Source organism: Megalops cyprinoides, chromosome 11 (assembly GCF_013368585.1).
Source record: "Megalops cyprinoides isolate fMegCyp1 chromosome 11, fMegCyp1.pri, whole genome shotgun sequence".
Classification (NCBI taxonomy): Eukaryota; Metazoa; Chordata; class Actinopteri; order Elopiformes; family Megalopidae; genus Megalops; species Megalops cyprinoides.
Genome location: NC_050593.1, coordinates 1,301,223 through 1,325,352, shown reverse-complemented (window position 1 = coordinate 1,325,352; position 24,130 = coordinate 1,301,223). Strand labels below are relative to the sequence as shown.

Below are 24,130 nucleotides of genomic sequence, written 5' to 3'. Positions count from 1 at the left end.
CCGGGGTTTTCCACCTCTGGTGTTCAGATAGCACGGTATTACGTGGATAACATAAGGGAGAAGGGGCTGTGATTCACACTCCAGCACAGCAGAGGGAGGTATAAACGTCTCTCCTAACCACACATTAAACCCACCAAAGAACAGTACATTTTATTTTAAACACAGTTTTTTTTCTCACTCCAGGTGTTTGCTCATTTTTCGACATTGAGCTTTTCATGTGTAGTGTTATTCAAGGTAACTGGAGTCTTAAAAAGAGTTTTTAAAAGTCTGAAGACCCGGAAGGAAAAAGAGAAGTGCGTGTTGGTTGGAACACGACGATAACGTTATGGGGATCGGTTATTTCAGGTTACTAAGACACACATTTTAACCGGTAAGCGTCCTTCCCAGTGATGTCTTTGTCTAAAACCTCGCAACAAGAAAAGTGAGTAATCTATAAACGGTAGCTAGCGAACATTAGATTTCTAGTAAGTATACTGTTAATATGGTGCATGATCTTGTTTGCTGTTTATAAAAGTAACGTTAGCTAACAGCACAGGCGTCATTTATGCTGGGGACGCTGGGTCCCCACCACTTTTTGTCGTGGCCTATTTCGTCCCCACCACTTTAAGTGTGAACACGTCGAACCCATCGTTGTCCCTGGCACTTTTCAAAGCAAACTGACACACATGGCTAACAATATATGCTTACAGCCTACTAAATAGCTCGATAGCGTAACGGTAACGTAGTTAGTAACTGGCTTGGTACTGAAACTAAGTCCAGAATACCCTCCCTTTATCTAACTGGCTGTCTGTCTAGCTACTGGTGGCTGGAAAAAATGTAATTGTTTTATATTGTTCATGTTACTATCTACAGGATAAGATGTCTGATGTCAAAGAGGAGGTGATCTCTTCTGAAGAGATGAGAAAAAGACTTTATAAGACGTTTAAGAATCGAGGTCTACTGGACACTCTAAAGGCAAGTATGGCAGGGTTTGGGTTTGCTGAACATGACAATATAGTAATTATGGGTTTAGAATATACATAGTAAGCAATTATTGTTTTGTGAAGCAGCGTGTGCAGATCATACTAGTCTTTACAGATTAGAATACGTCAGACTTTGGTGCTCATCCTGTTGATGTTGTAGGGGCTTGACTGGAAACGTTTTTTTTGGTTCTGGTTTAGACCCAGCTTCGCAACCATCTGATCCAAGAGCTGAAGCACCCAGCTGTAAGTGGAGAGCCTGTGGCCAGGACACTCACTCCAGAAGCGGACTCAATGTTGGTCACAGCCTCTAATAGTCTAGTCTTGGACCACCTCCACAGGGCAGGATATGAGTACACCTTGTCTGTGTTTTACCCTGAGTGTGGGCTGGAGAGGGGCAAGGTGAGAGCTGCAGCCTTTTCAGAAACTCATTCTGACATCCACACCTTTCTGTACAATGTAGTGCTGTTAAATGAGCTCTTCCATTTAGTCTTATACAGAGTACAGAGGCGGTTTTGTGCATGTTTATCTTCAGTTATAGTAATTAAGTTTGCCTGGACTCCTGTAAGTAAAATCCAATTGTAGATCGTTTCCAGGAAAAAAATCAAGACAAATGCAAGTTTTATGAGTTATTTCAGGACTAGAGAGTTCTCTTTTAGAAGATTAATCATCATGTTGACAATAGGTCTTTGTTTTTAAGGAGTTTTCTACAAGAGATCTCCTACAACTCATGAAAATCAGCCCACAGTCTACACTGTATAAATCACTGGTAATGTAGAAACACATGTTCTCCTAGTCACATGATCACACAATAGTCGAATAGATTCATCTTGATTCTGCTGATTGAACTGCTTTTTCTTCTGCAGACATCCGGTATTGGGAAGGATAAACAAAGAGGTATGCTAATGCTTCAATGTTTTTATCTGCTGTTTCCTGTAAGCCCCTGTGCTTATGATTAGCACAGTGGTGCCATGCCATCAGTGCAAGTGCCAGTCATGTGCATTCTTACTGGCCCCTGAGAGGGTTTCCCTGCCTGCTTCCCCAGGTTTCCTGATGAAGCTGCTCATTGAGCTAATGGACCATCACATACACAGGAATTGCTGCGACGCTGACACACAGACCAGCAGTACCCTGCCTCACAGGGAGTCCCTGCGTATGTATTGTGCTCTGTGTGAACACAACTCACACCCCGATATTGCGGGCTGGTAAAAAGTTGTGCCTGGCCAAACCTTGGCTATCACCGTGATTTAGCTTATTTCTCTGTTTTCAGTTGAGAAGATGCAAATGATAGATGATGAGTATGCAGCCCTTCAGCAAAGAGCCCCCAGGTGGGAGTCTCTGGAAGCGAAGTTGGCCGAGTACAGGAAGGAGATTGAGGCGCAATCTCAAGCAGAGGTGAAGGCTAAGGTGAGGTCCAAGTTAGGATGTCAGTCAACATTCTGGGGAGGGGGGGGGGGGGGGGGGGGGTGGCAGCAAGTCTGCAGGGGGTGTTTAGATCCTTTAATCCACATCTCTATTTGACTTTAAAACTCTCCTCGCTTGTAATGGATGTAAACAGGCAATTGAAAAGTCCATCTAAACACCTCTAAGACTGCCCTGTTCTAGGATATTGAGTAAATATTGGACATCAGTATGCAAAACGACAAAAATGAAACTGTAGCATAGCAACTTCTGTTTCACTTTCTTAGTTAGATTATTTTCATTTAGCAGACACTCTTATCAGAGCAACTTACATATGTTACAATTCTTATATGTTATTCATTTATACAATTGGATATTTACTGAGGCAAATCTGGGTTAAAGTACCTTGCCCAAGGGTAGAGCAGCAGTGCTCTCCAGGGAATCACACCAGAAAACTTTTGGATATGAGCCCTGCTCTATACCACTATGCTATGCTACCACCCTTAGTTATTTCATAATTATATGCCATGAAGTGCAGGTGCTATTTTGTATATGGTAAAGGTGAAAATACTGTGATAATTGCAACATGGTGAACCTTAAAATAAACCTTATTTGCATTTCTGTTGTCACTGAATGCTTTGGTAAAATGTGTCAGAAATTTGTTTTATGGCATGATAATTGCTTTGCTTCAGCTGAAACATTTTAAGGATATGGAAGTTGCCAAAATGAAGATGGAGGAGAAGGAGACCTTCCGGAAGGAGATTGTGAAACTAAGACACAACATGGAGAGGACCTACCAGCTGAAATCCAAGGCTCTGATCAACAGAGAGAAGAATGCCATCGAGAGATTACAGAAACAGCAGGAGGTAGTGAGTGACCGGGTGTTTTCTTCATATCCAGGGTCATGCTTTTATGGATGAAATCAGGCCATCACTCAAGCTGTTTCTTGCCAGCTGAATATCTTACTTTAAAATGGCCGTTAGTGTATTCACCACTTTATTTATTTATTTATTGGAATTTTTTCTTGATTCTGAAATCAAGAATAAAACATACATGGATGTTGGAGCTCCAAAACGTCCCCACTCAAGACAGTATAGCATAACGGTAAGGCACAGGACTCATAAGTGAAAGTTTGCTGGTTCGATTCCTCACTGGGGTACTGCCATTGGACCCTTGGGCAAGGTACTTATCCCAGAATTGTCTCAGTAAAAATGCATCCATTATAAATGGATAACGTGTAAAAATTCTTCTTGTTCGTCTTCTGAATGCCGACAATGTCATATAATGTAAAATAAATTTGACTGCCCCTGTCAAAGATCAAAGTCCCATAGACCCACAAGCATCAGGCCAATCAAGATTTATATCAGGTTCAAGAATAGAGGTGGAGGATCTTTGAAACCAAGAAATGTTTTATTTGTTTTCTGTTTGTTTTCCATTAGATTGATGAGAAGGAAGTGTACATGCAGAGACAGCTGCTGCTGAAAGAAGTGGATTGTTTGTGGAGCAAGGAGGCAGAACTGAGGCAGAGGACCGAGGATTTTGAAAAGTGAGAACATTTTTTAAGTCATAAATAAACTTCTTTAGTAAATAGCACAGCTGAACAATGTGCGTGCGTGTGTGTGCGTGCGTGCGTGTGTGCGTGCGCGCGCGCGCATGTGCATGTGCGTGTGCATGGGCGTGTGCATGGGCGTGTGCATGTGCGTGTGCATGTGCGTGCGCGTGCGTGCGTGTGTGCAGGGCTTGTAGACGGCAGGAGGAGAAGATCAGGAGCACAGAGGAGCTGCTGGGACACAGAGAGCTGGCAGCAAGGAACCTGGAAGACATGTATGACCAAAAGCTGAAGAATGAGCTGACCAGGTATTGCACCTATGCACCTGTGTCTAATAACAAGCAGACTATCAATTGCTGTCCTAATGTAGGTTCAGTGTGTTTCAGAGACTCAGGGACCTATATATCCATCAGTCTCACATACTGGGGACCTACTGTTTGAGTTGAGCTGCAAGAGTTCTTACAGTCATTGTACCTTTATTTTCCATGGTCAACAGGTGTCACTGTTTTGTATAAACGAAATTCAGCAGATATAAAATGGACTTGGTTAGTGGTTTCCTATTGCTGGACTAGGATCCATTTGCATTTCAAGTCGGTTTCTCAGGGGCTGTTGTCAGTAATAGGTAGGGATGCACGATGATATCGGCACAACATCGGTATCTGCCAGCCGATAAAAACTTAAGAAGTTAATTATCGGCATCGACAGAATTTCTGCCTCACTTCTGTTTCTCACTCTGGGAAGATGCTAGCTGTGTGCTGCTAAGATTTTCTCTGCTTCTGGGGGGGCGTGAGAAAATTTTAAAATAATGCGGCTCCGGAAGCATAGACGGCAATGGGAAATAAAACAAGACAACCCGCAATCGCCTAGTTCTGCTTTGGACCTCGAACTGAGGGCTTGATTTTTGTGTTTGTACACTTACACGACGACACTGGACAGCGAATAATGTTTTCAGTAACTTTATTGTGTCTCTGCTCATTCAAAATAGCGCAGCTCCACAAGGAGAGAATGCGATGGGAAATAAGACAGCCCGCGATCGTTGTGCTTTGGGACTTGAACGGAGGGCCTAATGGTTTCGACCGACCCCTAGCTGGCTTTCTCACCCTGTGAGGATGCTAGTTTGCGTGCTGCTAAGCTTCTGTCTGCTTACGCAGCATCTATATATATACATCATATACATACATATACATACAGTATATATATGTATGTATGTATAATCGACACTGTATTTGTATCGGCATCAGCAATTGGCCAAAATGAGTTTGAAAATATTGGCATATCCAATACAGGCAAAAGTCCAATATCGTGCATCCCTAGTAATAGTAAATACACATGGCATATGAAGTAATCATAAATGTAGAAAATAAATAGAAATAAAAATACAAATAAAGGAATTTTAGCAAACATTCTAATTCTTTTTAATGCTGTTGGATAATTTTGGTCTGTTTTTCCAATGTTTTAGAAGTCCTGGCTCTTATATTATATGTGTGTATGTATATATAATTATATAATTTCCTCACTGCCTGTGGGGGCAACGTGCCCTTAAAGTGCCAAGTGGTATGTTTAATCGTTTATGTATTTTTTTTTTTGTAGCCATTACTTGACTTGTGAAGGTCAGTTACTATCTGTCTCTTTTGAATTGACTGTTCTTTGGCTTTTGCCATGGTGATGGTTGACGAAGGGATTTTGCTTGTATGTTACCTCATTTTTATACCCTAGTAAAACAGGAAATGATTGAATGACACAACGTAGTTCCTTTAGATTGAGATGAATTTAATTAACTAAAATGTTATTGCCAATTTAACTTTGTTTTGATTTTATTTACAATAATTTTTAGTGTTGCCAATAATTTTGACACATGCAGTTTTCAGAAAAGGTACGATTACCTGATAAACATGAGAATAAATGTATTCAAATAAAAGTATATAGTTTTTACATATGCTTGACCATAACATAGATTATCTGTGCTGTTTATTATATGCAGCCTTTTCTTCATTTTTATCAAGGGTGCCAATAATAAAACTGTCTATTTCCATGCTTATATTAATATCTTATGTTCACTCACTCACTGTAATAACTTAGTCCAAGCAGTGATTTTTTTTTTTTTATAAATCTTTGCATTTGTATGAAGTGGATATGATGATGTGAATATGTGATGACGATACAGATTTGAAATGTACAGGTGGTGTCAGTGGTGTCAGTGGTGCAATTAGAGCTTTTTTCCGGATGCTGGAGGTTTAAATTTGGAGCAGTCCGTTTGAGTGAGAGATTGTGCTCGCAGGAAAGGGAAGTTTTGGGATTTGATTCACTGCCTTTGTGGCATGCTTTGTTCTCGGTCAGGAAAAGGAAATTGCATATACCTGTCATTTTGGAAAGTATAAATGTGATGCATATTAATGTATGAATGTGAGACAATAAGTGAAAAGCTGTCAGTGGCCCTATCGCATACAGTATGAAGCACACGGCCACTCATACACACAGACAATAAGTTTGGCACTTAGCCAGCTGTCAGAGAGTGTTAGATTAATGCACACTGACAGATTTCTCAGAGATACATGGCATGAAGAGATCATTCACTATGTCCTCACTCTGTGCACAGCCTGTGTAACAGTCTGTCCTCACTCTGCACACAGTCTTTGTAACATCATATCCTCACTCCACTCAGTCTAAGTAATATTGTTTCTTCACTCTGCACACAGTTTGTGTAACAGCATGCAAGGGAAGGCTCTCATTTTGTAGTCATGCTCTGTACTTGAACCTAACAGATAAACTCCTAGGATTCACTGTTGCAGATTGTGCAGATTTAAATGATTATATGATGCATTATTGCAGTGATAAAAATGTGACATAATACACTATTAGTGCTCAGTAATGGGAAATATAACACAAGTTAATAGTGTTTCCAAGCACTTATTGGATGTTTGTGAAGCACATTTTTAATCTGACCTTGTCTGAAGTGTTAGTTGAATGTTAATTATTCTAGCTATATTACATACATATAGCTATATTATATGTCATGTGAGCATGATGGGAATTCCACACTAGCACATCCTTGGTAATATGCTGTTTTCAGACTATTCAGTAATCGCTCAATGTCCCGGAAGTATTGTTACTTGTAACATATATGCTGATTTTCATTATTTTATATTATATTCTATCCCAGTGACATTTTGTTTTCTTTTCAAAACTGAAGGCTTCTTTCCCTCTCTTAGATACCAGCTGGAGCTAAAACAAGAGTATCTCCAAAGAACTCAAAAGGTTACAGAGGATGAGAAAAGAAACGAAAGTATGTAGCTGTGGGTGTAAATACCCTTCACTTAGATTTGAAAGCACTAATGAGATGCTGTTTCAGTGTTGTAGTTCATGACTGGACTGCATGCTGCATGACTGGATTTTCCCCTCCTCTCCCTGCAGTGGAAGCGGTTCGCCTGCAGAAGGAGGCAGCCTGCATTGAGGCAAAGGCAGAGGAATACAGACGCACCTGCACTGAACTGCAGAGACTGCAGGTTCAAACGTGATTTTATTTTGCTATTAGCACATATATTACCTACAGGATCATCACTGTTCCTGGGCTGACTCACCATAAAGCAAGTCTTCATTGCGCAGTGTTATGTGTTAGGGCACAGTGTTAGCACAGCCTTTATGCCTTTATATACCTAAAAAAGGTTGGTCGCTTTGGGAAAAATATGAGGGCTGTAAGCCTGCTGACCTGCTGAGCCAATGAAGTTATCTGTGTATTGCTGCTTTTAGATGGTACTGGACAATGCGCTGTCACAGACCACTTTGCTGACTCAGCAAAACAAACTGCTGAAGGAGCAGCTGGAAGCCATGAGTGACTACCCAATGCTGAAGAGGGAGAGAGTGGAGCTGCAGGCCCAGCTGAGGCTCATCAAGAGGCAGCTGGAGGAGGTACAGGAGGAGAACCACCACTTGCAAACTGGTGAGGCCTGGCCTTTGCCCTTATTCACTCCCCTGTTTCTGTCACTTGTAGCTGTGGAAAAGGTCTGTGTGTGCTCAAATATGATCATCAGGAACTGCTTTGTATCCAGGCTGCAGTGAACAATTTCGTTGTTATCAGAACTTCTGTTGGACCTCACACCTCACACTGCTGTCATTCACATAAACCCTGCACACTTTCAACTACCTTCAACAAACCTGTAACTGGAGGCAGCTGAAGTCTTGACCACTGCCACAGCACTGTCTTGAGCTCAGTGGCCAGAAAAATTAAGAAGCCATTGGAAAAATAAATTCCAAGGATTCACTGCATATCATTGGTCAAATTCTGCAAAACTCCAATCCCTAATGCTTTGAATGCAACCAATAATAACCAATAATACTTTGAATTGCAATTTTAAAAACAACACAATGGTTAATGCTTTGAAAAAAGACATTAACACCAACACAACCACTAATGTTTTGAAGTGCAACCTTAACACTGAGACAATCGCTAATGCTTCGAAGTGGGACATTAACACCAATACAATAAGTAATGCTTTGAAGTGAGATGTTAATAACTACTCCCAACACAATTGCTAATGAACAGAAGTTGGATTTTAACACCGAGACAATCATTATTTCTCTAAAATATATTATTATTTATGCTTCCAAGCCCACCATGGGCTGGGAAGCATATTGTTCTTGTTGTGGTTTTTTTTTTTTTTTTTTTTTAAATTATGCTTCCCAGCCGAAACGCGCTTGTTTACGTGTTTGAACGATACTTGTTATGACTGTCACTATAAGATAATGCATTTTGTGTCTGTTAATGAAAACGTAGCTGACTAGCAAGCTAGATTCCGTTCATCGCTGAAATTAAATACCATTAACTTAGCTGCAGCTGATCATGTTAAACTCTTCCAACTTATTGTTGGAAAAAGCGTACCTCATTTAATATGGTAAAATGTATTGCAAGGAAGTAGTCTGTGTGTCATGTAACAACAGTCCTCAGTATGTAGAATCTGCACGTAACTTGCTATTGCAACAAGATGAATATTATTATTCATATTATTACAGAATATTTAAATTTGTGTAACTATAAAACAGAACATAGATGTGATTAAACAAATTTATGTCATTGAATTGTGCTGTTTAATTTTTGAAAGCACTGAAGGTGTTAATAATTAAGGAATCATGCTGTGCAGAAAAAAAGCTCAGTTTGTTTAATTATATCTTTTTACACCTTTGGGGCTTGGAAGCATTTGAGGTGGCTTGCAACCTCTAGTTTCTCTTGTGTTTTAAGATTGCAGATTGTATTGAAACTAGGGACCGATGCGTTTACATTCAGAAGGCATTTATCTTTTATTTATGTTTCCCATGTTTCCCTGCATTTAGACCTAAACTGTCATTGCAAAGCGAAAAGCCAGCTGCATTCATAATTTATCTATAAATTAGTAGTACATTCATATTGATGTATTTTTTTGTGAACTGGGTCACAGCTAATCTGATACTGGTCCCAACTGGCAACAGAAGGCTTTTGACGCAATTCTTATTGTTGGAATCAGTATCCAGAGATCCTTTCGTCTTTTGCCAAATGTTATTTTTTGCTGTTGTTCACAGTAGTCAGCCAGTCAAACTGTATTTCTTACAATGCAATTTATAATTGAAAAGTGCTAAACAGAGCATGCTTTCCAGTGGGAACAGGGAGATCAGAAAACCCAGAGCTTAATTGAGGGAAACTGGAAAATTATTTCCTGATGCCAGGAACAAGTGATGAAGACACTCCTCGAAAACGATGTTAAACAAACTGCCAAATGGCATGGGAAATCCAGTTCAGTTCAAGTCTGGAGACCCTTAGGTGCCAGTAGGGGTGGCAGGATGGGCTCAGATGGGCTGTGATGGGGGCCATCCATCCAACAGTGGCTAAAACAGGGATGCCATGGATTGTCCAGTGCAGTTATGATTCTGGCATCTTGTTCCCAATGTTTGGATGGTGTGAGGGACAGAAAGAGAGAGGGAGGGAAAAGATAGTGGCTAGCATAGCATGGCTAGGCAATTGGGGTGGTGTGTGTAATGGGGCAGCAAAACACTTTTAAGCCTCAGCAGAGTTAACCAATTATCACATACAAAAAGAGGCGGGCAGAAATGGCACAAGATAGTGATGTGCAGTTCATGAACAAACAAATCCTTTTAAAGGAATCTTTGAGGTGAACTGAGTGTACTGAATCCCTAGTCTAAATGATTCATTCCTTCCTCTCTGCAACCATGCGCACTGATTAGCTGGCATAGCAGCTATAACTCTCCCTCCAGTGGATATAAGATATGCGGTCTGTCCACGAAGCAGCCTATCACAAAACTGTATCAGCAGTATGTTCATGACAACAGCTAGCCAATGGCTGAAATGCTAAAACTCTCGAAGCACCTCCTGCCACAGCTGACGATGTGGGACAATGCAAAAGATCCGGTGACTACGAAGAATCTAAACTCCACCTACTGACCTGATGAACTGTTGACAAGTTCCTCAGTTCACCAGTTCATTCGGACTCCAAAGATTCACTGACTATGAAGACCTGGTGACTACGTGTTGCCAGAATCGCTAGTTCTCAGTATAGCAGGCTTGGGCTACATCCGCCATTGACTGTGACAATGCCAAAGGAATCAGAGCACTTCCGTGACATTATTATAGGAATTAAAAACAATATTAAATATTATTTTGCTCATCTACCTGCAGTATTATTTTATATTTATATTTTTAGCAGTAGCATATTTTAGTTGCACACAATGCATCGCAGTTCTTGTTTATCACAACTGCAATTTTATGATGGCTATGATGTATTTAATGTTGACATCACATTTCCTTTTAACGTGAATAAAGTCCTTATTAATGAATACTGACAAATCAGCATAGTAGGCTACAAAACAAAACAGAAATGTGATGCATAAGTCTATGCATCACATTTGTAGCGTACTATGTCTACATTAACAACAAATAACAATACGGCATCACTGAATAGGCCTACAAGTATATTAAAATGTTTTGGCTGGGTTAGTTCAAAACTTGTAAAACGAAGTTATTCGCTTCGGATATAAGTGTGGCTCTTTTTTCCTCAGTGCTTTTTTTTTTTAGTTTTAGCCTAAGTACATGTCATTTGCTATTATACGCGTTAAAATAAGGTGTTCTATTACCTTCCTAAAGACTAAGTATACTTTGCGGCTGCATGATTGTTTGAATAGCATGGTGCAGTTTCACGTAATGAATATTACGATTTAATTATTATTAATTTCATTGACATTTGGTTTCGCACATGCTGTTTTGCCACAAAGCAGGCTAATAATGGACATGATGTTTGGAACGACGTAGAATAACTTTTAAAATGCAATAAAACTATTTACAGATTTGCGTATGCCGCCTGACCGGATATGGGAATGAACGAATCAGTGAGTCAAAGATTCAAATCATTTTATTGAACTGAACAAAAGGAACCGAATCACTAAAAAGAATCGTTTTGAACACCACTAGCACAAAAGCAATCCAAGACTGTCCCACCCTGTTTAGAACAGTAACCTGTTGAAAACAGACCCACTAAAAATGAGCTAACAGCAAGGACATTTCTTAGCACATGAAATTTTAATGTGGACTTAAAAATTGAGAATTGCTTCCCAGATAAAATTTGGTAGGTTATTCCATAACAGAAGGGCTCTGTGAGTGAAAGCTCTACCACAACCACCAGAATGAAGCAATCCAGTGGGGTTGTAGGGGATTAAGAGATCTTGTAAATAGATCGGCACAAACCCATTTAAGGGCTTATAAGTTAGGAGAAGTAGTAGTACTATATATATATATATATATATATATATATATATATATATATATATATATATATATATATATAATATATATATATATAATATATAAAATATGATTTAACATGGTGGAAGTAGAGTAATCATGACAGGATACATCTGTTGGATACATCCTGGCAAAAGAAGAAAAATTAGATATCTAGTGTCACAAAAATAAGAAACTAAAAAACTAGAAATATAGCAATCCTACAACCCCTGGCAAAATTTATGGAATCACCACACTTAGAAGATGTTCACCCAGCTTTTTTACTTCGTAGAAAATAAACAACTCACAGATATGACACAAAACAAAATTTTTGTTGAATAGCTGAACATTCTGGCTTCGTGAAACGTACCTCAGACTACTTAAATTATTTTAATTAATGGCATATATTTTTCCAAATCAAGTAGAGGAAAAAATTATGGAATCACGCCATGTTGAGGAAAAAATTATGGAATCACCTTGTAATTTGTATTTCTAAAACAAATACCGGCACAAGTATAAAAACGCATATTGGTCTGCAGTTACAAGAGAGTGCTTGCAGACCTTAACAAGCTGTTGAACTTGGCTAATTGAAAGGAAACATGGCCCCAACAAGAGAGTTGTCAATTGAAACCATGGGAAGGATTATAAACTCCTTCAAGAAGGAAGTCCAACACGGAGTGTGGCCAAAGATGTTGGTTGTTCCCAGTCAGCTGTGTCTAAAATTTAGTGCAAGTATGAACAAAATGGGAAGGATATAAAAGGAAGACATGCGGGTAGACCACAGAAGGCATCAAAGCGTTGGGATAGAAAACTCAAAGCAATATGCCTTGAAAATAGAAAATGCACAACAAAACAAATGAAAAACAAATGGGCGGAAACAGGAGTGAATGTTTGTGACAGAACTGTAAGAAATCTACTGGATGAAATGGGATTTACATACAGAAAACGAAAACCAGCACTAACGCCTAAACAGAAGAAAGCAAGGTTACCGTGGGCTAAAGACAAGAAATCATGGAGTGTGGATGATTGGATGAAAGTGATATTCAGTGATGAATCACGAATCTGCATTGGCCAAGGAGATGATGCTGGAAGTTTTGTCTGGTGCCATCCTAATGAACGATGACTGCCTGATGAAGACAATCAAATTTCCCCCCTCATTTATGATATGGGGTTGCATGTCAGGTAAAGGACCAGGGGAGATGGCAATCATTACCTCAACAGTCAATGCACAGGTGTACATTGAAATTTTGGACACTTTTCTCATTCCATCAATAGAAAATAGGTATGGTGATGAGGAAGTCATTTTTCAGGATGATAATGCATCTTGCCACAGAGCAAAGAGTGTTAAAGCTTTTCTTTAGGAATGGCATATCAACTCAATGACATAGCCAGCAAACAGTCCGGATCTCAATCCGATTCAAAATTTATGGTGGAAATTTTAAAAAAATGATCCATGACATGGCTCCATCCTGCAAAGCCAATCTGTCAGCCGCTGTTCGAGAAAGTTGGAACCAGCTTGATGGAGAATATTGTTTTTCATTAGTGAAGTCCATGCCCCAAAGAATTCACGCCGTCATAAAAGCCCGAGGAGGAGCAACAAAGTACTAATTGTGATTTTTTTTTTTGTTGATGATTTCATAATTTTCTCAACATGAAGTTCAATTCAATTCATTTTTATTTGTATAGCGCTTTTTACAACACAAGTTGTCACAATAGGCATTACAGTAGTCTAATCTGGATGTTACAAAGGCATGGATTAGTTTTTCAGCGTCGTTAATTGATACGATTTTCCTGATTTTAGCAATAGTTCTCAGATGGAAGAAGGCAGTCCTAGAGGTGTTAGTTATGTGAGTTTCAAAGGAGAGCTCGGGATCAATAACAACACCAAGGTCTTTGATGGCTGCACTCGGGGCAAGGGAGACACCATCAAGGTCCAGTGTAAAATGAGTGAGTTTGCTCCTGATTGAATTTTGGCCTATGACCAATATTTCGGTTTTGTCCGGGTTAAGGAGGAGAAAGTTTCGGGCCATCCAATTCTTTACATCTGTTAGGCAGGCCTCCATGTTTGAAATATTCAGAGGGACATCGGGTTTGACTGATATGTATAACTGAGTGTCATCCGCGTAACAGTGGAAATTAATGTCATGTTTACGGATGATATCGCCAAGAGGCAACATGTATAACGAGAAGAGCAGAGGTCCAAGCACAGATCCTTGAGGTATACCATATCTTACTCTGGAACGAGCGGAGGATTCGTTGTTGATGGAGACAAACTGATATCGTTCTGATAGATAAGACCTAAACAATGATAGGGCCTGTCCACTTATGCCAACCAGGTTTTCGAGGCGGTCGAGGAGGATACAATGATCGATGGTATCAAAGGCTGCACTTAGGTCTAGTAGCACAAGAAGAGAGATCCAGCCATTGTCACAGGAGAGTAGAAGGTCGTTGAGCACTTTCAGGAGAGTGGTTTCCGTACTGTGGTGAGGTCTAAATCTGGACTGGAAAACTTCCATAATGTTGTTAGAGTGTAAAAATGCACAGAGTTGCTTTGATACTGCTTTTTCCAGAATTTTTGAGAGGAATGGAAGGTTCGAGATGGGCCTATAGTTTGACAGGTCATTGGGATCAAGATTAGGCTTTTTCAGAATAGGCTTGATAACTGCTACTTTGAAGGGCTGAGGTACGTGTCCAGACATAAGAGAGGCATTGATAAGATTTAATAGTGGTGTGCCAATTGCTGGCAATAACGGTTTTAGGAAGCCAGCTGGTATGGGGTCAAGTTGGCTGGTAGAGTTATTAGATGAATTGAGAAGAGAAGAAAAGTTGCCAAATATAAAAGAGTCAAAGCGCGAGGCGGGCCTAATAGACATGCCTACATAATCTGGAACGGGACTGGCCAGGCAGGAACCAGAAGTTGATGAGAATTTTTGTATTGTGTCTCTTATCTTTACGATTTTACTATCAAAGAAGTTCATGAAGTCATTGCTACTATAAATTGCTGGTATGGTAGGGTTAACTGATGCAGGACTCTTGGTTAATCTGGCGATAGTGCTGAACAGGTACCTAGGATTGTCCTTGTTTCTCTCAATAAGAGTAGAGAAATATTTGGATCTGGTAGCTGTGAGGGCATGCTTGTAATTTAGGAGACTTTCCTTCCACGCCAGGAGAAAAACCTGTAATTTGGTGGAGCGCCATTTTCTTTCGAGTTTTCGTGTGGCTTGTTTGAGAGCACGAGTATGGTCGTTATGCCAAGGTGCTAGCTTCTTGTCTGTGATTTTCTTCCTTTTGAGGGGAGCAACGGCATCTAGAGTTTTACGCAAAGTAGAGTCGATTCTGTCCGCGAGTAGATTAATTTCAGTTGAGCTAGGGTTTGAACATAAACTAGAGGAGATTTCATTGTGCAGGTAGTATGATGTAGGGAGCTCGTCGATAAAGGCATTTGCTGTCAGAGAGCAAAACGTGCGCCTGGAAGAAAATCTAGGCTCCGAGGATGTGAAGCACGTTAGTGGTAAATTGAAAGAGATGAGATAGTGGTCGGATAACACAGGATTGTGTGGCATAATTTCCACCTGGTTAATGTCTGCTCCATATGTGAGGACCAAATCAAGAGTATGGTTGCGGTAATGTGTGGGTTTGTCCACAGCTTGATAGAGTCCAATGGATTCAATGATGGATGGGTCATGTTCATTATCCATATGGACATTAAAATCGCCTACTATTACAGCTTTTTCTGTATTGACAACCTGGTCAGATAGAAAATTGGCAAATTCCGATAAGAAAACACTGTAAGGGCCAGGTGGCCTGTAAACTATAACAAGGGTAAATGGCTGAAATGCAGTCTTGTCAGGATGTGCAAAGCTAAGTACTAATAGTTCAAATAAATGGAATATATATAGTTATAGCCAGGTTTAAGGGTGGCACAGAGTTTGGAGCTGTGTACAGCAGCAACGCCGCCACCTCTACCAGTAGGTCGAGGGACCTGGTGATTACAATAACTGGGAGGAGTTGATTCGTTGAGAGCAACAAAGTCATTAGGTTTAAGCCATGTTTCAGTCAGGCATAAGATATGAAATTGGTGATCAGTAATCAATTTGTTTATTAATAAAGCTTTAGGCTGTAGCGATCTGATATTTATTAACCCAATCTTAAGGACCATTTGTCTACAGGTAGTACTTTCAGGTTTGTCAGACTTAATTTTTATCAAATTATCAGCACAAATGCCCCTACTGGATGTTTTTAAGAAGTTTGGGACGGAGGGTCGTGGAACAGACACTGTCTCTATGGGATTTTTAAGTGGTGGTTCCAGGGAAAAAGCAGACATCTGTGTAGGACAGAAAGTCTGCTGCCTGGCCTTGGCCCTGATAAGTCAAGGTTTAGTGGAATTCAGACTATGACCCATGTTACTAGAGATGATAGCTGCACCCTCCCTCGAGGGGTGGATGCCATCTCGTTTTAAAAGACCAGGCCTCCCCCAAAACTTGTGCCAATTATCTATAAAACCCACGTTGTTAGAGGGGCACCATTCAGACAACCAACGATTAAGTGACGTTAATCTGCTATAGATCTCGTCACCGCGCCGCATGGGGATGGGGCCAGAGAAAATGACTGAATCCGACATTTGTTTGGCAATCCTGCACACCGATTTAATAGTTAACTTTGTTACTTCCGATTGCCTCATGCGAACATTGTTTGCGCCGACGTGAATAACAATTTTTGAGTATTTCGCTTTACTTTTACCTTTAGCTTTAGCCAGCACTTTCAAATTAGCTTCAATGTCGGAAGCTCTGGCTCCAGGAATGCAATTGACTATGGTCGTTGGTGTCTCTACGTTCACGTTTCTAAGAATAGAATCGCCAATAATCAGGGCTCTTTTAACAGGTTTCTCAGCAGGTGTGTTACTGAGGGGGGAGAACCTGTTGGAAACGTGAACCGAGGGTTGGTGGTGCACCGGGGGCTTGCGCTTGCGTCTGTTTTCCCGAACCGTAACCCACTCGCCTTGCTGCAAAGGCTCTGCCGGGGTTAAACTAGGGGAAAGGCTAATTGACGCATCCGGTACTGAAAAGGATTCGATAAACTTTTCACTTGCTTTAATCTCGTATAAGGTGCGGATGCGTGCTTCTAATTCTGCTACCTTCTCCGTCAACCTAGCGTTAAGCTCGCATTCATGGAATCATGAAGTGATTCCATAATTTTTTCCTCTACTTGATTTGGAAAAATATATGCCATTAATTAAAATAATTGAATTTAATTTGTTTGAGGTTGTTGATTCGTGATGTTTCACGAAGCCAGAATGTTCAGCTATTCAACAAAAATTGTTTTGTGCCATATCTGTGATTTGTTTATTTGCTACGAAGTAAAAAAGCTGGGTGAACATCTTCTAAGTGTGGTGATTCCATAATTTTTGTCAGGGGTTGTACAACATCTGCAGTGTCCTCCTTAAAAACACATTTGATTAATATTTATATTGATAAGGGGAGTAAGCAGAAGTCACTTTAGTTATGAATGCCTAAAAAGAACAGGAAACTTGCCTATATGAAATTAAAAATAACTGTAGGACAGGAATTTCTTCCACAGGTCTGTTTATTTTATTATTTTTTTTGGTCTCCGAAATCTAGCTGCAGCATTTTGTACAGATGCAGGAGATTAACAGTAACATTTGAGTATCCTGATAAAAAGCCATTGCAGTAGTCCAAACTAAATGTAATAAACAGTTGGACTAGTTTTCTGCATGATATTAGTATGGATTTGTCTTAAACTTTTGTATTTGGTAGTGGGACTTGTGAAACAAATGGTTAATATGCTCTGTGCCTGTGCAAATGAAAGCTGTGTTGAGCATTAAATCCCACATACAACTGTGACACACTGGTCTGTCATGCAAATGATTATTGTTTTGAATTCATGGTAATGACAGATGCAAAATACTCGTCCGTAGATCTCAGCAAGCCTTCTCAGGAGCAGCTGGCCCTGCAGGCCAAGTTGTGGAGGGTGGAGGGTGCCAGGAAGCTGGAGGAGGAGGAGTTTGAGAACCAGAAGCAGATCCTGCAGGTGCAGCTGCAGCATGAGGTCAGAATGCCTTCCTGTCTGCCGCCAGCACACTGCCACTATCAGGACCATGGCCACAAACACTATGTCTCATGACCACAAACACTGCCTCCCATCATGATAACCACAAACACTATCTCACACAACCATAACCACAAATACTGTCTCTCATGACCATAACCACAAATACTGTCTCCCGCTATCATAACCACAAACCTTATCTCTCATGACAATGACCACAAACACTGTATCATGCCACCATAAACATGAACACTATCTCTCACAACCATGTCCACAAACACCGTATCCTGCCACCATAACCACAGACACTGTCTGCTACCACCATAATCACAAACGCTGTCTCCCACAATCATCACTGGAGCCATGTGAGCTGTGGTGTGGTCACATGGTTGTTGAGAGGACTGGACTGTTGTGCCCTGCGCAGGTGGAGCGCTGTGCACAGCTGAAGGACCAGCTGATGGAGTGTGAGGAGAGAACTCAGCGCATGGCATCCCATGCTGAAGACCTCAAACTACAGCTTCGACAAACACAGCTTGGTATACTGGGCTCCCCATAGACGCTTAAAAGCTTTAATCATGTCCTCCTGGGATATGAACCCTTTAAATCACATGCTTCTGTGATAGAAACCCCTTTAAATCACAGTCCTGTGAGATAAACCCTTTACATCACATGCTGTGGTGATATGAACCCTTTAAATCACATCTGCTGGTAAGATAAACCCTTTAAATTACATGTTTCGCTGATATTACGAAGGCTAGTCATATTCATTCACTTCATTTCTGATGATTTTGTTTTCTCCCTCAAAAATTCTGTTTTCTCTCTCTGAATGCTGTGATTGGTGTAGCCCTGGAAAATGAGGTGCTTCGCTGCTCCAAGCCATACCTGGTGGACCGCTTTGTGCTAGACCTTGCTGATGATAAGATTGTGCCCCCTGATATCTACATAGATGGCCCAGTTCAGAGGAACCTGTATGACCTAGGCCCAGAGCCCCACAGGCACCAACATCAGTGGGCCTGCAGTGGTTCGCCAAACTGCAACACAGAGCTGGTAGCTGGTACCAAGGCCCGGATCCAAGAACTGGAAAAGGAGGCAGAGTCCCTGGAGGAGGCATACCGGAATTATCAGCAGAGGGCGCTGCATGCAGTAGTGTCCAGCCTGCAGCCTGCCAATGCTCGCTCCCCTCAACAGAAGAGGCTCCCAGGCCACCCCATGGGCCCTACGGACCCACACACCAGGGTGACATTTGCTCAGGACAACCCACCCCCTCTCCTCTCAGCACTGATTAGCAGCCAGCTGTTTGAGTCCCAGGATCCAGGGATGCGAACCCCCCCTGAAAGAAGCTCCGGTCCACCTAGACGCCTGTCATCCACACCCCTCTCCATCTCCAAGAGGCAGATCAGACGTGACACAGCGGAAGGTGCAGTGCACAATGGGTCTATGGGAGATCAAATTTAATTCTGTATATATCTGGGTGTCTGAGAAATAATGCTTTCCAAATCTGTATATCTGTAGCTTTTGGTCATAACAGAATTTATTACACATAGAGTACATTCATTTGTGCAAATTAGTTTTACACAGGCTCAGTGTGATTTGTTGTTTTCGTTGGAAGATTTTTGTTTTGTTGAATTTTTTTGTTGTTTTGCTTTGTTTGGTTTTGTTCAGGTTTTGGTTGTTTTGTGAAGAAGATATACAATTATACACATACAACTGTTTGTGTCCTCAGTGCCCGTGATGTGATGAAAGTGACGTGACAGAGTCCTTCTTTCTGTGTGCAGACACACAGGTCTCTCCTGTAACATTCCACGACCTGTCTCCTGAGAGGCAACTGTCTCCAATCCCTCACAGTAGAGCCTCATTGCACAGAAGCCTCACAGGCTGCCCAATTCTGAAGAGTATTGCACAAGAGCCAATCGGGTAATCACACACACGCACATGCACACCAACGTATACATACGTATACACTCACACACTCGGGCAATATAATATCTGTGGAGATCACTCTGTAAAATCTCACTAGGCCACAGGTGGAAACTATCTTCCTGTCTACAGATAAATCAACACTCGTGCTCAGTGGGTAGAATGGTGTTAAAGTGACCAGGAGTGACCCTAGAATGGTGTTAAAGTGACCAAGTGTCCCTACCTTGGTGCTAACAGAGGTGCTTTTCATCTAGGTATTAATGGGCATTTCTATAGTTTGGATACACAGACACAAAGAGCAGTAGTCTGTGTGTGTAAAAATGGGTACAGAGTCTCATATTTGTTTGCTTTCACAGTTCAGAGAATGAACAGAAAGACCATCTTTCAAGCACAGGGTCCTCTCCTCATCCTGAAAAAATAACGCTGGACGATCTTACAGAGCCGCCACCAGGTAATACACACGTGCTGTTGAGTGGTACATGTGAACTGTGGGATCTTCTTGCCAGTTTCATCTTTCAGTAAAGCAAACAGTAAATTCTGATATCTCTGTAAAGGGTATACAAAACTACATTCAATCTATGCACAGTGAGAAAGAGGGCTGCAGTAAATCATGTTTCCACAAGGGCCAAAGTCCGTTTCACATGGAGCAATATTGATGTAATGGTCTGCATAATTCTGTATCTATAGAATCTCTAGAATATATGTGATCTACATAATTTTTAAAAATTGCTTTCTACTCCAACCTTAAAAAGCTCACAAGTCATGTTTGTTGTCAGTTCAAATAATAAACTGTTTGTTTTTTCTCTGGATTTTTGTTTATTGGAAGATCACATTACAGATGGAAAAAGTCTGATATTTACATTGTTGTTATTTCTGTCGTTACATTTCAAAAACCTGAAATTTCATAAGGGTGTGTAGACTTTTTATATCCGCTGTAGACTGCGAGCTGTTTGGAGGGCTGAAGTATGGTAACAGATATTCAAATGTGTAATCAATCTATGCACCAGTTATATATAAAATTTATATATATGATTTGCAGTTTTAGTCAGGTTATATTTATGTATAAATATATAAATGAACATATAAATGAATAAATTTATGTATAGAAATATATTTTTTTCCTCCACCCATTGAAGTGAAAGATACTTACATTTACATTTATTCATTTAGCAGACACTTTTATCCAAATTGACTTACATAGGTTACAGTTCTGTACAATGTTATCCATTTATACAGCTGGATATATTTACTGAGGCAATCATGGGTTAAGTACCTTGCCCAAGGGTACAGCAGCAACCTGCAACCTTTCAGTTACGAGTCCTCCTCCTTAACTACTATGCCACACTGCCGCCCACACTATGCCTACTTGCCCTGCATGTCTGTAAAACAAGGTGGTCTATTTAAAGCCGCTGTCTGCAAGTGGCAGATGCCCTCTCTGTAGGACAGAGGGCAGAGATGACAAGTACTGTTTTCCCAGCATCCAATATTTCCTGACCACCCCTGTGTACGGTACTTCTCAATTCCTGCTGGAGCTCCCATAGTACACCTGGGGAAATGCATGTCCGCATAACTTACTGTCCTTCTGTCTGACCAACAGGCTGGCTTCAGGCTTTGTAATGTAATTTATCTGAAATCATTCCATTTTTATTAACATTTTAATAAAGTAGATGAGCTAGCATATTTAATTTTTCATAACTGCCAATATTGTTTGTTTATGCTGTTTCTCCAGACCTCGGCTACATTCTGCAGACAGGCCAGAACCAAGCAAAGCTTGTCCATGAGGTGCCCCAACATGGCCTCATGATCACCCCACCAGAGTCCCCTTCAGTACAGCTGCAGGGTGAGTCTGCGCCATGTCCCTAACCCTTGTAAGGAAAAACAAGGCGCAAGTCCGATCTTCATGGAAAAGACTTCTTTATTTACAGGAACGGCAGTTGTCAGAAATGCATCCAACGCACTCTGGCGTCAGCGGAGTCAAAATGAATCCTGAGGGTTGACCGAAAGCATTCTTTATACTGATACAGAGCTTTGATCAGGATAGACAATAATTCAATAATCATCCATTTGAGACTGAGAGTACATGTGGTGGAATACAGGAGGTCTGGTAATTAGATTATCTTCCCTAGCAAGAACAGTTCTTAATCACCCATCACCGGTTTCTTTAGAAGTGTCAATTGCCGCAACGGCTAGCTGCGGCCAAAGTGACAATGGAAGCCTGTGAGCAGAACTGTGGTTACAATAAGGCCATCTAGACAAATGAATACAGGTATTTGCATACCTTAAGTGAATGGATCTGTGCTCTCTTAAGATGCACTGAGTGAGCTGGTTTAGGGATTTGGACCAAAATCTTACACCCTGTAACCACATCTGTCACTCTCTGCAGCAGTCTTGCCTTGCCCTTTTGCTCCAGTCACTAACATTGTTCTTACCATGACTGCAGTTTCAACCATGACCCTCAATGACATCATGGTACTGTTACCAAAAACATACATACATATTTTGCATACATACACAACATATTTCACAGAATCAAACTGGCAATGTTTGCTGTTTCCACCACACCACACTGCTGCCTCCATAGTCCTAGCACCAAGATCTAAGACATCAGCAGGGGTGTGTTATGCGTAAAAGCACACTGAAGGTCAGATACAGTCCTCACTGTGAATTTTCCTCTATTAGTTCTCAAATGCGGTACGGTGTCCACAGAGGCCCATCAGTCCCCCATGGAAGCAGGCAGAGGAGGAGAGGAAGATAAGGAAGAGGAGTTGCAGTGGGAGGAGGAAAGGAAGAGAAGAGAGGAGAAGAGGAAGCAGGATAGACAGGAGGCCCTGGAGAGGGAGCAGAGGGAACTGGAGAGGGTAAGTATCCATAGTGCACTGCTCCTGTACTGCTCCAGCACAGTTAAACGTGGGCAACAAGAGTTTATTCATGTGCTGATGTGTAATAACCTCCCTCCCAAGCTGCTGAAGGAGGAGGAGCAGCAGCAGGAGCTTAGAGAGGAGTGTCAGGAAGAGGAAGAGGACATTGGTGGGGAAGTGTTCTGTGACAAAGAGGTGCAAGAATCAGTAGAGGGACAGGATATCCCCTCCAACACAAGCCCACTCCAGAAAGGCCAGGAACAGAACACTCTCTCCCATGGAGACCCAGCTCAGAAAGGCCAGCAACAGGATACTCTCTCCAACGCAGACCCACTCCAAAAGTACATGAGGATAGTGATGGAAGGAAAACAGGTCTGCCTTTACTGCTGATATGTCCTGATGTTAATATTATTTAAAAAAGTGATGAAGCAGGTGCCCAGTAAAGCCCTCTAAATGTGATAAAATGTTTTTTAGAGTCCAAAGGATGACATGGAGGGCAGAAGCCTGGAGTTTGAAATCTTGTCTGATGAAAAAGACAACAGGTAACGATCTGTAAAGGAGTAAGTGAGTGTGTAGTTGAGAGAGCCCTTTATCAGTACCCCTGTAGCAGCCTTGTAGACACTTATTGCATTCATGGCATACAGGATCCTTGGAGTAGAGCTCTGTCTTCTTTTTCATTCCCTACTTTCCTCTCTCCACACATCAAATACTCTCCCTCTCCATGAGTCTCTGAGTCAGACACTTTCTCTCACTGTATTTCTGTTTGTCAAATAGACAAGAGTCAAATACTCAATGCATCTGAGTCAGATACTCTCTAACAGTCTGTATGTCTTTTGGTTGCAGCATAGCTTCCTTCTCTCAGAACAATGCAGATGAAGATTTCTGGTGAAGTGAGCTTGTAAGGAAAGAGCTGCAGAAGTTTAACACATGTAAATACCTCTTAAACATTTCAATTTTATGTTTAGTTATGCCTTTTCCCCCAGATTTTACTGAAATATTTAGGATGTACCTGATTTTTTTTTAAAGCTGAAATATCATTTCAGTGGAAATAAACGTGATATTCATTCAAATATGTTCTATGGCTGTGTATCTACCAGCAAAATGGCTCTTCTCACGTAAACACATTTGGCCTCAGTGTCAGCCACATTGCCCTAAGTTCCCAGAACTCCAAATATCTAATCACTACATATTTCAGCCTGGACATTTTAACACTTCCAGGTAATAGAGGTTATGCACTGACATCACTTTCCTGCCGGAATACGCCCCCTCAGTCGGACTGAGTGGCAAAACATCCTGCAACATAGCTGCCTTTAGTAGAGGAAACTGCGGGAGTAAAACAAACGATTATCTGCTTAAATTAAAGGCAGTTGGACTCGACAGTGATCCTTACAACTTACCAAAGAACCAGTTGTCCATGTCGCCAGGAATCAGGTTTCCTGGCATTTATATGTACCTGATTTCAACACCGGGGAAATACACAAAGCAAAGCCTGAAGGCATACAAAAGCCAGGACGTTCTAAAATGCTTAACGTGGCTTAATGTTCCAAAGCAGCGATCAATGATCACCGAATTTGTCTGACATCTCACATGTCATAAACACTGTCCCCTATCAAAAAAGCAA

The 24,130-nt window shown here is 41.1% G+C and overlaps 1 protein-coding gene across 8 annotated transcripts; it reads left to right on the top strand.

The window, feature by feature from the left end:
• Positions 1-43: 43 nt before the first annotated feature.
• Positions 44-23,810, top strand: ofd1 (OFD1 centriole and centriolar satellite protein). 8 transcript variants are annotated; one of them, XM_036540329.1, is made up of 22 exons: positions 44-370; positions 853-954; positions 1,161-1,361; positions 1,660-1,728; positions 1,826-1,856; positions 2,005-2,112; positions 2,230-2,366; positions 3,053-3,229; positions 3,800-3,906; positions 4,098-4,217; positions 7,119-7,192; positions 7,321-7,412; positions 7,657-7,846; positions 17,604-17,734; positions 18,159-18,270; positions 18,681-19,151; positions 19,510-19,648; positions 20,008-20,102; positions 21,381-21,491; positions 22,331-22,881; positions 22,984-23,051; positions 23,353-23,810. In XM_036540329.1, the coding sequence occupies exons 2-22, from the start codon at positions 859-861 to the stop codon at positions 23,396-23,398; spliced, it is 3,126 nt and encodes a 1,041-aa protein (XP_036396222.1). In that variant the 5' UTR covers positions 44-370; positions 853-858; the 3' UTR covers positions 23,399-23,810. The 8 variants fall into 8 exon arrangements, with proteins under 8 accessions (XP_036396222.1, XP_036396221.1, XP_036396217.1 ...); XM_036540328.1 differs by having other exon boundaries at positions 18,579-19,151; positions 22,358-22,881; XM_036540324.1 differs by having other exon boundaries at positions 18,579-19,151.
• The last annotated feature ends 320 nt before the right edge of the window (positions 23,811-24,130 follow it).

Bases quoted from the DNA above. Each gene is read 5' to 3' on its own strand.
- ofd1 (XM_036540324.1), top strand. From the start codon at position 859: ATGTCTGATGTCAAAGAGGAGGTGATCTCTTCTGAAGAGATGAGAAAA. The intron at 3,230-3,799 runs GTGAGTGACCGG...GTTTTCCATTAG, and splicing joins TACAGAAACAGCAGGAGGTA to ATTGATGAGAAGGAAGTGTA. The intron at 7,413-7,656 runs GTTCAAACGTGA...TGCTGCTTTTAG, and splicing joins CTGAACTGCAGAGACTGCAG to ATGGTACTGGACAATGCGCT.